This window comes from Larimichthys crocea, chromosome XII (assembly GCF_000972845.2).
Source record: "Larimichthys crocea isolate SSNF chromosome XII, L_crocea_2.0, whole genome shotgun sequence".
Lineage (NCBI taxonomy): Eukaryota > Metazoa > Chordata > Actinopteri > Sciaenidae > Larimichthys > Larimichthys crocea.
In genome coordinates, this window is record NC_040022.1 from 21214877 (window position 1) to 21228026 (window position 13150).

The 13150-nt window shown below is 43.3% G+C and overlaps 1 protein-coding gene across 2 annotated transcripts in view; it reads left to right on the forward strand.

The window, feature by feature from the left end:
- cacna1ia (calcium voltage-gated channel subunit alpha1 Ia) overlaps window positions 1–13150 on the forward strand; it is a 131160-nt gene that overhangs the window by 89377 nt on the left and 28633 nt on the right. For both annotated transcript variants that reach the window (XM_019269762.2, XM_019269761.2), the window contains exons 9-20: window positions 1505–1829; window positions 2059–2438; window positions 5930–6081; window positions 6548–6733; window positions 7843–7960; window positions 8117–8272; window positions 8895–8985; window positions 9891–10045; window positions 10436–11182; window positions 11727–11827; window positions 12778–12901; window positions 13082–13150. In XM_019269762.2, coding sequence (XP_019125307.2) covers window positions 1505–1829; window positions 2059–2438; window positions 5930–6081; window positions 6548–6733; window positions 7843–7960; window positions 8117–8272; window positions 8895–8985; window positions 9891–10045; window positions 10436–11182; window positions 11727–11827; window positions 12778–12901; window positions 13082–13150 — 2604 coding nt within the window. The remainder of the gene's footprint in view (window positions 1–1504; window positions 1830–2058; window positions 2439–5929; window positions 6082–6547; window positions 6734–7842; window positions 7961–8116; window positions 8273–8894; window positions 8986–9890; window positions 10046–10435; window positions 11183–11726; window positions 11828–12777; window positions 12902–13081) is intronic.

Sequence of the window (13150 nt, forward strand, 5' to 3'; positions counted from 1 at the left end):
GTGATCACACATCCTCTTGTCTATGTAAATGTTTATGCACGTGTGTGTGTGTGTGTGTGTGTGTGTGTGTGTGTCTGTGTGTGTGTGTGTGTGTTTGTATGTGAGAGAGAGAGTGAGTGAGTGAGTGTGTCTATTCTGTAATTCTGATCAGCAGACATCTTTGCGCATAATCAGGGAGGGCAGTCCAATATCACGCATTCAGATGATCACTGCATTATGCATGCACGCAAACACACACACACACACACACACGCACACACACACATGCAATCCTGGATGGAAATCAAAGCCCAACACACCTGCAGACCTGCTTTGACCCACAGGCCACAGATGGGCATCTCTCCTCCCTCTCTCCACACACACACACACACACACACACACACACACACACACACACACACACACACACACACACACACTCCTGCATCTATGTTTCCTCTCTTTCTCTCCCTTTTCAATATCTCTAGAGTCCCCCCCCCCAGCTTCTTTACTCTCTCCTTCACCTTCCCCTGTATCTTTGATCGGTGTGGATGAAAGTCTATAGGTGGAAGGTCATTAAGTTTGGATTTTATCTATGCATGTTTAACAGAGTGTTCCTGCTCCAAATGTTTGGCCTTGGCCTAGTGTGTGTCATTGTGTGTTCTCAATATGCGTGTGTTCTGAAAGCTTTGTCCAGGGAGAAACTTTCAGAGTTGTAATGAACAAAACTGGAACTCCTTGCTACAAGCTACAAACTGCTCAATCCATCGAGCGGTCTGTTTTTTTTTAGTTGTTCAGCATCAGCTAATATTGATCTAATCATTGTTCTGTAACAAGCTCGGAGTAGTCCAATAAAAGCCATTTCAGCAGTCCTGTAGTGATTCCCATTACTGCCACAGAAAGGATTAGAGAACACGTACCATTCAAAATGAACACCATCTTTGCTCTGCTACATACTACTGTGTGTAGTACTGTGTAAATAACGAGGAGCATTGTGGAGCATGGGTATGAGAAAACTAAATAATTGAATGGTTTTAAGTTGGAGAAGGCGAGGGAGGGAAAGTTAGGTTAAGTAAGCAGCTGTAGAGAATAAAAGAAAACTGTGCTTTGGGCATGTGTTGGCTCTGTCTGTCTGCTCCAATCAGACTCGGTTTGGTAGGAAGCCAGCCCTAAGAGACCTTTAGCATGTGTGCTAAGATTTCTACAGGGGTATTGGCACACATCATAAGAAGAAGTGTGTGAGCTTGATGTAAAAACAAGTCTGTATTTACTGTTGCAGCATCTGCTTTAGCCATACAATGATTATTTAAATAAGACGCTGCACTGGTTTTTATTCTTTTAGTCTAGGATTGCTTAAGTTTCTTTAAATCGTGATTTCTACATTAACTCCTTACCCCTTTATTTTATTTACTAATTCATTCTTTGGGCTTTATCTCACTTCTTCTATCGTATATCTGAACTCACCCATTAAGTTCTACATCCATACATCGTCTAACTTTCTGTTGGTTGTCCTGCCTTCATCCAGATTGGTTCATTCTTCATGATCAACCTGTGCCTGGTAGTTATCGCCACTCAGTTCTCCGAGACCAAACAGCGGGAACACCAGCTGATGCAGGAGCAAAGGGCACAGTGCTTGTCCTCATCCACCCTGGCCAGCATGGCTGAGCCGGGAGATTGCTACGAGGAGATCTTCCAGCTAGTCTGCCATGTCCTCCGCAAGGCTAAGAGGAGATCGGCAGCTCTCTACTACACGCTGAGGGGCAAGCCCCCACCAGCTGGTGGAGGCAGAGGTAACAGGCGTGGTGGAGGGAACGTGAATGGAGAACGGCATCATTCCAGGCACCCAAGATGTGAGTAGAAGGGCAAATGACATCTGAATGTGTCTTATTTATGTAACATTTGACACATTTGAAATTAAATATGGTTCTTACATTTCTAATCAAAATACATCTTTGAAACTTTTGCAGCAATCGCATATTTCAGTCCTTTAGATTTTACTTTGCAAAATAACATCCAAATCCAAAATTTGTGTATTCATAGCCTATTTTTATTTTCTTTTTTCTGCATTTTTTTTTTTAGCTTCCCACTGCCCACACCAAAGCAAACAAGACCACAGCTCTCAGCCACTCGCCAACTCCATCAGTTTGGCCGTCCCTCAGAACCCTGAGGAATGTCATCTATGTGTGAAAGAGGGGGCAAGGGCTGTCGAAGACTCCCCCAAGAGGGAAGAAGATGAGGAAGATACGGTCAAAGAGACGAGCAAGGAGGAGAACCATCTAGAGGAGAGGGGAGATGAGGAGAGGAAAAAGAAAAGGACATGCTTTGGGCATTGTAAGGACATTTGGAATGATATGAGGAGGAGACTTTGGGGCATTGTGGAGAGCAAGTACTTCAGCAGGGGCATTATGATCGCTATCCTTATTAACACCATCAGTATGGGCATCGAGCACCATAACCAGGTAAGAAGATATAGTCAATACTGCCACATAAACATTGTTACTGTCACTGTTTCTTATATGAATAAGAAGCCTCATCCTTCATGTGTTTCACATCAACTAATTCAGAGGCTATAGGCATGCTTTTATTGTGAAATCTTTGCAGTGGAGCATTGACAAGTATCTAGAAAGAAAAGCATAACTGAACTGATCACCAACATAAATTAATCAATTAGTAAAAACAAGGGACTTTCAAAGTGTTTTGCCACTTATTTTCCAGGTCTTTATTAGAAACTGTTTTTTATTTTATATTTAGATTGCCTTATGTCTCTCTGATCTGATTCCAAATATCTGTAACTGCCAACAAAGATGGCGAATGTTGTGGAAATTGGTAAACACAGTGGCCCTTGCCATCATTGCAGGAATATGTATTGAATTTAATCCTTTAGACTGACATACTATAATGTCAATAGAGTGTGGTAGTGTAATCATTCCTTGCTCCTCTCTCACTCCCACAAATCACCACAGCCTCAGCAGATAAAGCACTATCACTGCTGATGAAGCACGGCTGCTGGGAATATCATAATAGCACATGACATTCAGAAGAATGAGCGTGGGAGTGGAGCATCACTGCCATGCAGTTTCCTGACAGAGGTGTAAACATTTAGCCAAGCGGCAGACAAAACCAAGCTGGCCTTTAACATTGGCTGGGCTCCTCGGAGGCAGGCGAGGCAGGTGTCTGAGCGCGGGAGTGGGAGAATCCTGCCAAGAGCACACGCGCACGTATGCCGTAAAGACACAAACACGTATAAGTACACATCCATTTGTGCGCGCGCGCATGCACATAAACAAATATCTTTTCATGCACCAACACAAACGCATGCAGCAGCGTACACTCACAAGCTGTTACATTTCTGCCTCTAAACTCATGCTATTCTCTTTCATCTCTTCACTTTTTCTATTTCTCCCTCCTACTGCCTCCCTTGTTAATTTTACTTCCACCGCTCTCCCTTCATTTTCTCCACAAACCCCTCTGTGCACCTTCCCTTTGCACGTTCATTCCCCCACTTGCTCCTTTGTTCCTTGCTGTCTTCCTTCTTTCCGTCCTACCGCCTTACCCAAAGCGTATCATCTACTCTCTGACTCTCTTTTACCTCCCTCAGTTTCGCCCTCTCTCTCTCTCTCTCTCTCTCTCTCTCTCTCTCTCCCTCGCTCTCTCACATCCACCCACTCGCTCTTTGACAGCGTACAGAGTAGTTGCCTTCTCTCATCTCTGAAGACTCTAAAAATAAACGAGGGTTGTGGGGCTAGGGAAGAGAAGGAGACGAGTGAGAGGGGAAGAATGAGGCAGACGCCGGTTACACAGCAGTTTTTCAGCTCAATTCCCCGTGTGATTCCGCGTGCGAGCGCGGGGTGTGTGTGTGTGTGTGAGTGTTTTCAAAGGAGGCATGTATGCAGAAACACACATGCGCATTTGCATGCACACACTCAGAGAGACTCATGCTTTGTCTGTCTGTCTCTTGAGTCTTTCTCCCTTCACAATTTCCACGGGCTGACACAGAAGCAGTGACACAAGTGAGTGTTTTTGCTCTGCAGTGGGAAAAAAAAGTCTTACCTCATGTAATTTTGTTCCAAAACAGGAACTTTGAAACTGATGGGCTTCTCAAAATTTTAAATAATAAATGCATATGGCTCTGTATAGGTATGACAGTATACTTTTGATTGTGATCATTGTCTATCATAAGATTATTTTCACAGGTAGGTGCTCCCTAATTCATCATGTGATGTTTCATGACAAGCTGAAAAAAAAAGATATTTCAGGCTCTGAAGCTGTAGCTCATTCATTCATATTCAAGACAGCTGCGTTCACACGGCAACTAAGAGCATTTCAATGGAGAAATATGGAGAGGGGGGTATTTGGAGATATAAAATTAGGGAACAGGCCAAGAGTGACATGAGAAAAGACATAGGGAATATGAGGAGACACATAGGGAATGAAAGGTAATGGGTCAAGAGGAAGAAAAGCAGAGAGGGGAGAAAGCGAGGAGAGAGGAATGGTGGTATTTTGTCCGAGTTAAACTGTGGTGTCAGGGGCCATGATGGTTCTGTCAATAGCAATAAATCTTATATCCTGTGTTTGTACTTATGACTAGTGAGTCAATTCTGGACATAGGTTGAGATTAGAGTTAATGAAGGGATACATTCCCTATTCTCTCTTACAACTAATAGCCGAAGTATTTAAGTATTTTGTTTCGTGACCTGGTGGTGAGTAACGTCATCGTCTAAAACCATTCTTTACTCTTTAGCCGATTGGTCCAGCTTCCAGCAGCAGCTGCAGTCCCGCAGATGTTTTCCAGATTAAAACATCGTAGTCAAAATTGAGCTCACGATGTTTTAGTCTAGTTTTGCAGGGCTTCATTTCTTTTTCTTTCCTTGTTATTTTTCTCTCCTCTCTTCTCCTCCATCATGTCATCATTTATTCCTACCCATTCCCTCCGCTCACTACTCTTTTTTTCTCCCCCTCTCCTTCAGCTGGGTTCTTCCTGTGCCGTTCTCCCTTCTCTGATCGACAGGAGGCTATTGATTGGGAAGAGATAGGTCTGCCTGATAATGAGACTCAGAAAGAAAAAGAAAAAGGGATAGAGAACTAGGGGGGATGGAAATAGATTGGGAGGAAAAAGCAGATTAGAGAAGGTGGTGGTGGGGTGGGGGTTTTTCTCTGACACGGTTTGCTAACTTTGGCAGGGCTATCTGGTTATTTCTCTGTTGGCTTTGAAACTGAAATTCACAGGGGGTCCCAGAGAAAGCATCTGATCCATATTGTGCGTAACACACACATTCACTCGCACAAACGCGCAGGGTCTGCTTGTGCACACGGACATACAAATGGAAATGAACCTGGGATTGACTGATGCTTGTGTTTGTTTCTTGTGTGCACGCGGTTTGTGTATGCGTGTGTTCTTTTGCCAGTTCTAGATAACACGCTCCCCTATTCAGCCTGTGTATGACACCATGTGCTGCACTCTCGATTTGATTTCTCATGTTCCTGTGCATTATTGCTAATGTGATTATTCCCTGAGTTTTCCTTTACAATTCATTTTGTGCTTAAAAACACAATTTGTTTCCCTGTTATTCAGTCTCTGTGTCTGTCGCTTATCTTAGATAAGGTGTATGTGTTAATTTTATTTGCCAGGTAAGACAGAACTCTCCTTTCAAGTGACTGACAGCTTGAGTGACAGCTTTTTCAACACAGGCGGAGAAATGTGATGCGTACACAATTGTTTTCTTCGCTGTGGCTCCCGCATCTTTTGTTGCAGCAGCAGTGATTGCAAAGCAGTGGTTCAATATCAAATCTCTTTTTATCTCTTTGTCTGTACTCGCCTCTCTGTGTCTATCCCTGCTTTGTTTTCAACTTGGAATGCTTCACTCGAAACAATTTCATCTTTTTGCCTACCGCTCTGTCTGTACCCACTGCCATTCACACCATGTGTTTCTGATTCTCTGACCTCTCCCAGCCCGATGAGCTGACCAATGTCTTGGAGATCTGCAACATTGTCTTCACCAGCATGTTCACCCTGGAGATGATCCTGAAGCTGACTGCCTTTGGCTTCTTTGAGTACCTGAGGAACCCCTATAACATCTTTGATGGCATCATTGTCATCATCAGGTCTGCAGTCTACAAAATATAATTTGTTAAATTGTCAGCAAGTAGCATATCCTAAATTTTAATAAGCGAGATATCATAGTTATAAACTCTATCCTAAAACCTGAGGATCTTCTGTGGTGTATTCCACATGGAGCTTGAACCACACTACTTTTTGTAATGTGACAAAAATGTGACAAATGGTTATTTTAGGACCTGTCAAGAAGCATGGGGATAAAATATGTCAAATGTATGGAGCAGCAGCCCTAGTATGGATTATGGTATCATCATTAGACTTTTCATATATTGAAAAATGGGCATATATATTGTTTTTGTATTTAGTGTATTTAGCGTTTCCCTCCTCTCTATTGATTTCTATTTCAACAATAACAATATGATTTTTTTCCCACTTTTTTCCCAAACATCTTCCCATTTCACACTGCATCTCTATCGCCATTAAACATACGCACATCCACCCAATGCAACACAGTGTGTGTGAGATCATCGGCCAGGCAGACGGTGGCCTGTCCGTCCTAAGGACTTTCAGGCTGCTGAGGGTCATTAAGCTGGTGAGGTTCATGCCTGCGCTGAGGCGGCAGCTGGTGGTACTGATGAAGACCATGGACAACGTGGCCACTTTCTGTATGCTGCTCATGCTCTTCATCTTCATCTTCAGGTAACGGAGGCTCACAGGGGCACATGTTTATGTGGAATGTGGCTCAGAGAAAAGAAATTAGCAAGACACAGAGGAGGTGTAAATAAGAATGCGTAGTGTGTAATGAATTATGGTTGCTACTTGTATCTATACATATACTGTATGTATGTATATATGTGCAGTACTGTGCCTGATAGCTGTTGCTCTTTGTATAGAAAAATTAAAGCCGTGATAGGATATCAGCAGATTAAGATAAGATATAGTAGCTGAGTGTGGTGCCATAGCCAAAGGCCTGAACACAGTTTGTGCAAAATAATAGGATTAACTTCCAATTATTGGACTTCCATCCTATTTTTCTGTTGTGCCAAGGCACAGGACCTCTCTCCTCTCCAGCATTAACTTTCACGGGTTAAGAGTACCATAACTTGTTTATGTGTCTATCAGCAGTATATTTGACCTTAAACTTTCCCAGAGAGAGAGAGAGAGAGAGAGAGAGAGAGAGAGAATTAAGACTTGTCCGTATAGTTTTCAGAAGTATTCTTTAAATTGCATGTAATTGTTACATATGCAAGTATTTACATTGTATCTAAATTAAAATTTTGATGGAGAAAACTGTAATTTACAGTAACATAATCATTGAGCCTAATATCTCTTGTTAACCTCCCACAGCATAGACACAAACACGCACGACCAACCCTTCCCTCCAGTTCCACCTATGTGGGCGATAATGGAAAGATAATATTGACAGAATTATTCTCATTTGAATCATTTTTAATAAACTGTTGCAAGTGCAATGCCATTAGCCCAGTTCTGCTTGTCTCTTTATGTGTGCATGTGTGTTTGTGTCTTCATATGTGTGTGTGTACCTGTCAACCAGCTCTTTTACTCCTGCAGCACAGTAATCAAATGTGCCAAGACAGATGGCATCAGAGCTTTTATTCAGCTGATGCTAGCCTGAGCGAGTGGTATTTGGGATATACATGTAACCTAATACTAACCCATAATTCTTCACATTTTATCCACATGTTATGATCAAAGAGCCCATGACATACTTAATGCAGTATATTCTTATTCTACGACAACATGTGTTATGTTGTTAATCATTGGAGAAATCCCCTCATGTGTTGCAGTATCCTTGGGATGCATATCTTTGGTTGTAAGTTCAGCCTGAAGACAGACGCAGGAGACACAGTACCCGACAGGAAGAACTTTGACTCCTTGCTCTGGGCCATTGTCACTGTCTTTCAGGTATGAACAGTTTAAAGACGCACCCATCCACACATTTGTCAAAGTAAGCGTGCAATGAAACATGCTTATTTTTCACACCTGTATGCACATTTGTCTGTGTACAGTATGTACTACATGTGCGTGTTCCTGCTCCACTCTGCGTGTATTTTCCCGCAGATTTTGACTCAGGAGGACTGGAACATGGTGTTGTACAACGGCATGGCATCTACCACGCCCTGTGCTGCTCTCTACTTTGTAGCACTTATGACATTTGGAAACTACGTGCTCTTCAATTTACTAGTTGCCATCTTGGTGGAGGGTTTCCAAGCTGAGGTAAGACATCTTGACTTTAGAGGGTAGAGTAGAGTGTGTGAGCAAGTGCTTGTCCTCTATTGTTGAGAAATGTCCTGGAAAGGTCTTGGAAAAATAATTTAGTTATGAGTTATTTGAATGTTGTGGGTTGCTCTTGCTCACAGTTTAAAGAATGGCATGGATATTAATAAGAAGTAGAAGTATTTTTGTCCTTATTGAGAAATAAAACTTGCTGCATGCACTGCATGTATAAGGATTTGTTCAACAACAGCAATAAATGAGGAATAAAGCAGGTTGAATATTGAACCTCAGACCTGTGTCAGACTGAGCTCCAGACATTTGTGTTTCAGAGTTAGATTTGACAAGTGAAAGTAAACCAGGGGGTCTTGGGAGAAACTGTTCCCCTTCGTTGGTTAAGGAGGGGAATAGTAATTGGAGGTTTCTATTTAAATTAGATTGTGATTGATCATTATTTCTTCACCTTTTACGCCTTCTCCCGCTCTCTGCTTCTTATTTTTCATTCCTTCATCTTCTCTCATAACTCATCTTTCTTGTCATACTCCCTCATACTATCCCTCTCCTTTGTCTCTCTTTCTCTCTCACTCATTAATTTTCTCTCAATCTCTTACTGTTCCTGATACAGGGTGATGCAAACCGCTCTTACTCCGACGACGACAGGTCTTCCTGTAATTTTGAAGAAAATGATAAGCAGAAAGACTCTCTGCATCTCTCAGGTATTGAATGCCTCTAGGTGCTTTACAGCTTCTTCTTCTTCTTTTTCTTTTTTTTTGTTTAATAAAGATTGATTTTCTTCTCGCCTGTGAAATTATATTACCATTTTGCCCCTAAATGTGGGGTATTATCTCACACCATTGCTTCCTTCTGATTGGCAAAAAATGCACTCTAATACAGTATTATGTTCTCGAAGGTCGTGGTCTAACCAGCCCTTAAGCCATTTAGCTGTTTCCTTCTGTCTTGGGCATCAAAAATCACAAACAGTGCAGTGAACCCTTTTCCAGTCTGAAATGTAAGCTGGAGAAACTCTAAATAATGCATGTCTGATGCCACTTCTCCATCCACTCCTCTCCCCTCTCCTCACTGTAGGCATAACAAAAGGTGAACTCACCACGAAGCAACCAAAGCATCATGCAATAAAGTAGCATTTAGTAGCACATTAGGGACGACTCTGTTGATGTCTGATCACAGTTCTCCAGAGCCCAAATGTGCCTTTTAAATGCCATCTTACCTGGGAAAAAACACATTAATGTAATTGGTTCTGTGAAACCTACTTCCCCAAAAGACGTGCTTGACAATGGACAAACCACTGGCAGATATTCCACTCTTTCACCATTACGAGCGCCTCCACCTCCATCCTGTGACGTGATTTAGTGCAAATTAAACCCTCCTCTGCCTCTCTGAGCTGGCCATAACCTCATTTTAGAACATTTATTTTGTGAAGTGATGGAGAGTACCAAGTCGTGTTTGTATGGCAGCACCAGGGAAACGGCCGACGCAAGCTGATTTAATGCTGTCTTTCTTTCTGTTACTGTTCTCTCCATCTCATCTCTCTTTCTGCCTCCCTTTATCACAATTTGTTCTTTTCCTCCATCTTCCTCTCTCCACTCCCTCTTTCCTACAGACCCAAAGATTTGTACACTAACCCCTAATGGGCACCTGGACCTGTCCCAACTGCCCCCTGGACTGTTTCCAGGAGAGAGGTTGACCTTTGCTCTTGGCTCCAGGAAGAACAGCGTTATTTCTCTTGGCAGGGCCAACCTGGAGCAGAGGGCTTTGGTAAGTGGAAAATACTGTAAAGAGAGAATCTTACAGTAAAATACATTGCTGCTGTTTGTTAGTTTGTGGTTGACTGACTCGCTCATCATCTTTTCATTTGACTGAAACAGTGTGAAATCGAAAAACCAAGTCTTCAAATGGTTTTACGTCGCCTTGTTAATTTGCAGGACACTAATTTGCAATATTATTTTTTCAACTCGGGATGCAATTTGATTAGCTTATTTAATTATATCTAATATAATTAAATCATATAAATTAATGAATTTAATTAGCTGTGGCTATGGCTTAATACGGACTCCTCTCACCGTGGTATAGGCTTATGAATACATTGCTATATTCTTCCTTGTTGGATTGGTCAGGAGATGAAAGAAGCCTCTCTCTCTTTCTCAGTTTCCAGGTCGAGGTTACCACAACTGGGGCCGTCCTCTGCCTCCCCACCCTCAGGCCTTATGGGCCCGTCGTTCCAGCTGGAACAGCCTCGGAGGATGTCGCCCCTGCTCTTCCTCATCTCAGTCCACTAGTCCAGCCTTCACCCCCACCTCTGCAAGGCCCTTCTATGGCTACGGTCTCGGGGGTCTTGGTGGAGTGGTCGGAGGAAGCCTTCGTATCCGGGGTCCCCGTGCCTCTTCATCCCCACACCGCCACCTCTATCATGTCCAACCAGATGAGGAGGAGTCTCTCCTCTCTCCTCCTGCTGTTGCTCCACACTCTCTTCACCTTCCCCATCCTATGCTCCCAGGCCACTTTGTGCCCAGGAGGGACCGCAGAGCTCTTTCACTAGAACTTCCCCACCTGCTGCAGGTCCCAGGACCCCCTCATCCTCCTCCGCCGCCACACCATCCACTGCGCCCCATGGCGCTCCATGCTCACCAGAGGAAGAAGAGCTTCTCTGGGGCGATGGTAACCAGTGGTGGGGGTGGTGGCGGCGGGCTCGACAATCTGGGTGGCTTGGGAGGGGTACACCAAGACTGTAATGGGAAGACTCCTCTGTCTCAGCTTCTCCAGCCTCCTCCTAGACATCCAGCGGAACAGGCTGGAGGAAGGGCGGACCCCCAGAGTCAACTGATGACTGACGTCTTTCCCCAGGTTAACACACGCAGCAAGGACCGGGAAGACCTGGATGATGACATTGACTATGTAAGTTATGGTTAAGTGTGTGTCCTATTCCACAGATGCAGATAAGGATACGACGGTATGTAACAACGAACAAAGAAAACAAACTAGCCTTGTGATTCTCAATAACTGAAACATTGGCTTTTATGTTAATGAACAAGATTTTACACATGAAATAATCTTCTGCCCTTTTGTGTAAGATTTTCAACTACTTTGTAGAGAGCCTGCGCTCCCTATCACCTGGGCCTCAACTACTTTGTAGAGAGCCTGCGCTCCCTATCACCTGGGCCTCGCGGGAGTCCCATTGTTTTCATTGTAAACAAGTCTGTGTGCGAGAGAAACAAGGTTAATTAGAGAGGACTATTTAGACAGCAGGGGAGAGAGCTATACAGATGGTAATGTTGGAAGATGCTCCGAGCTGTTGCTATAGAAGTGTTTCACTTTTGTGAATAATTTACATGGGGACGGATTCTCTGTGTGTTTTTGTGTTTTCATCGCTGTGCATGTTATATAGGGGCTCTGCTTGTGCGTGCCATCATGTTTGTTGGCACGTCTCTGTGTGTTGCAGAGTTTGTGCTTCCGCATCCAGAAGATGTTAGAAGTGTACAGACCAGACTGGTGTGAGACCAGAGAGGACTGGTCTGTCTTCCTATTCTCCCCACAGAACAAGTGAGTCACCTTTATCTCCCCATCCACCTTTTTTTTCATCTTTGTTTCCGATAAAATCTGTTTCAACCAGTGCGATGAGTGATAGGGTGACTCAAAATATGGACTGTTTTGTCGCTAAAGTCTCAACAACAACAAGGACAGGTCGCTGAGCTTCCTCGGGGAAGGACTACGCTAGAGTATTGATCGCCACCTTCCAAATAACAAAGGGATGTTTTCTACCCTCTCCCCTCCTGTTAGAGAGCCAGAAGCAGGCCTTGGGGGGGTAAATGTGATACCACAGGCAATTCATTCAATTCAGCATTAACTTGTAGTGTTGTTGTGTTCCAATCTGTAGAGGCATGGTTTGAACAGACCCAGTCGAGTTTCATAATAAAAGCCATTTAAATGTCTCCATGCTTTTTTTTTTCTCAAATACTTTAGAATAAACACAGCCTCTCCTATTCAATCTGTTTCTTTTCATCCGTTCCAATGAACACTGCAGCAAAAATATTTAATTGCTTCTTGGCAGTACACGGCGTCACATGCTAAGTTTTGAAATGCATATTCAGTATTTATATGTCCCATCTCTTTCTGTGTTCCCCTCTCTCTCTCTCTCTTTCTCTCTGTTTCTTTCTCGCTCATCTCCTTCTATTCTCTTCTCACCGCAGAGCACTGTACTCAGGAGTCTTGTGCTTCTGAGAGTGTTGTTAATGTAATTTGATTTGAATTAGGAGTGATGTAAATAAAGGCTGAATGTATTTACCCACAGAGATGTAAGGGATCTCCAGTGTACTGTCGGGGAACTTGACTCCCATTCTGATTGGATGGAAGAGGTTCATAAATTGCTCCTTACTTTTATGTATCTCCCTCCCTTTTGTCAGCCTCATTTTGGCTTAATAAGAATTTCAGTGTTACCTTCTCCTTTTGCTTTTGACCTTCCTGCCATCAGCTTTCCTCTCTTCCTACTTCAGGTTCAGACAGATCTGTCAGTCCATCATTGCCCATAAGCTGTTTGACTATGTGGTATTGGCCTTCATCTTCTCCAACTGCATCACAGTAGCTCTGGAGAGACCCAAGATACTACAGGGCAGCTTGGTAAATCCACCTGAAATGTGTTTATGCGTCTCCTGTATGCAGCGTTTGTGTGGTGGCTTATCTGAAGATGAATTCTATTATCTAAAGGATGCAGTAAGTGAGGTTTTACTGCTCCTCATTTCCTTATCTCCTGTTTGTGACAGAGTACTTCTCTCTCCCTCCTCCTGTTTGTCTGTCCAGGAAAGAGTCTTCCTCACCATCTCCAACTACATCTTTACTGCCATCTTTGTGGGCGAGATGACACTCAAG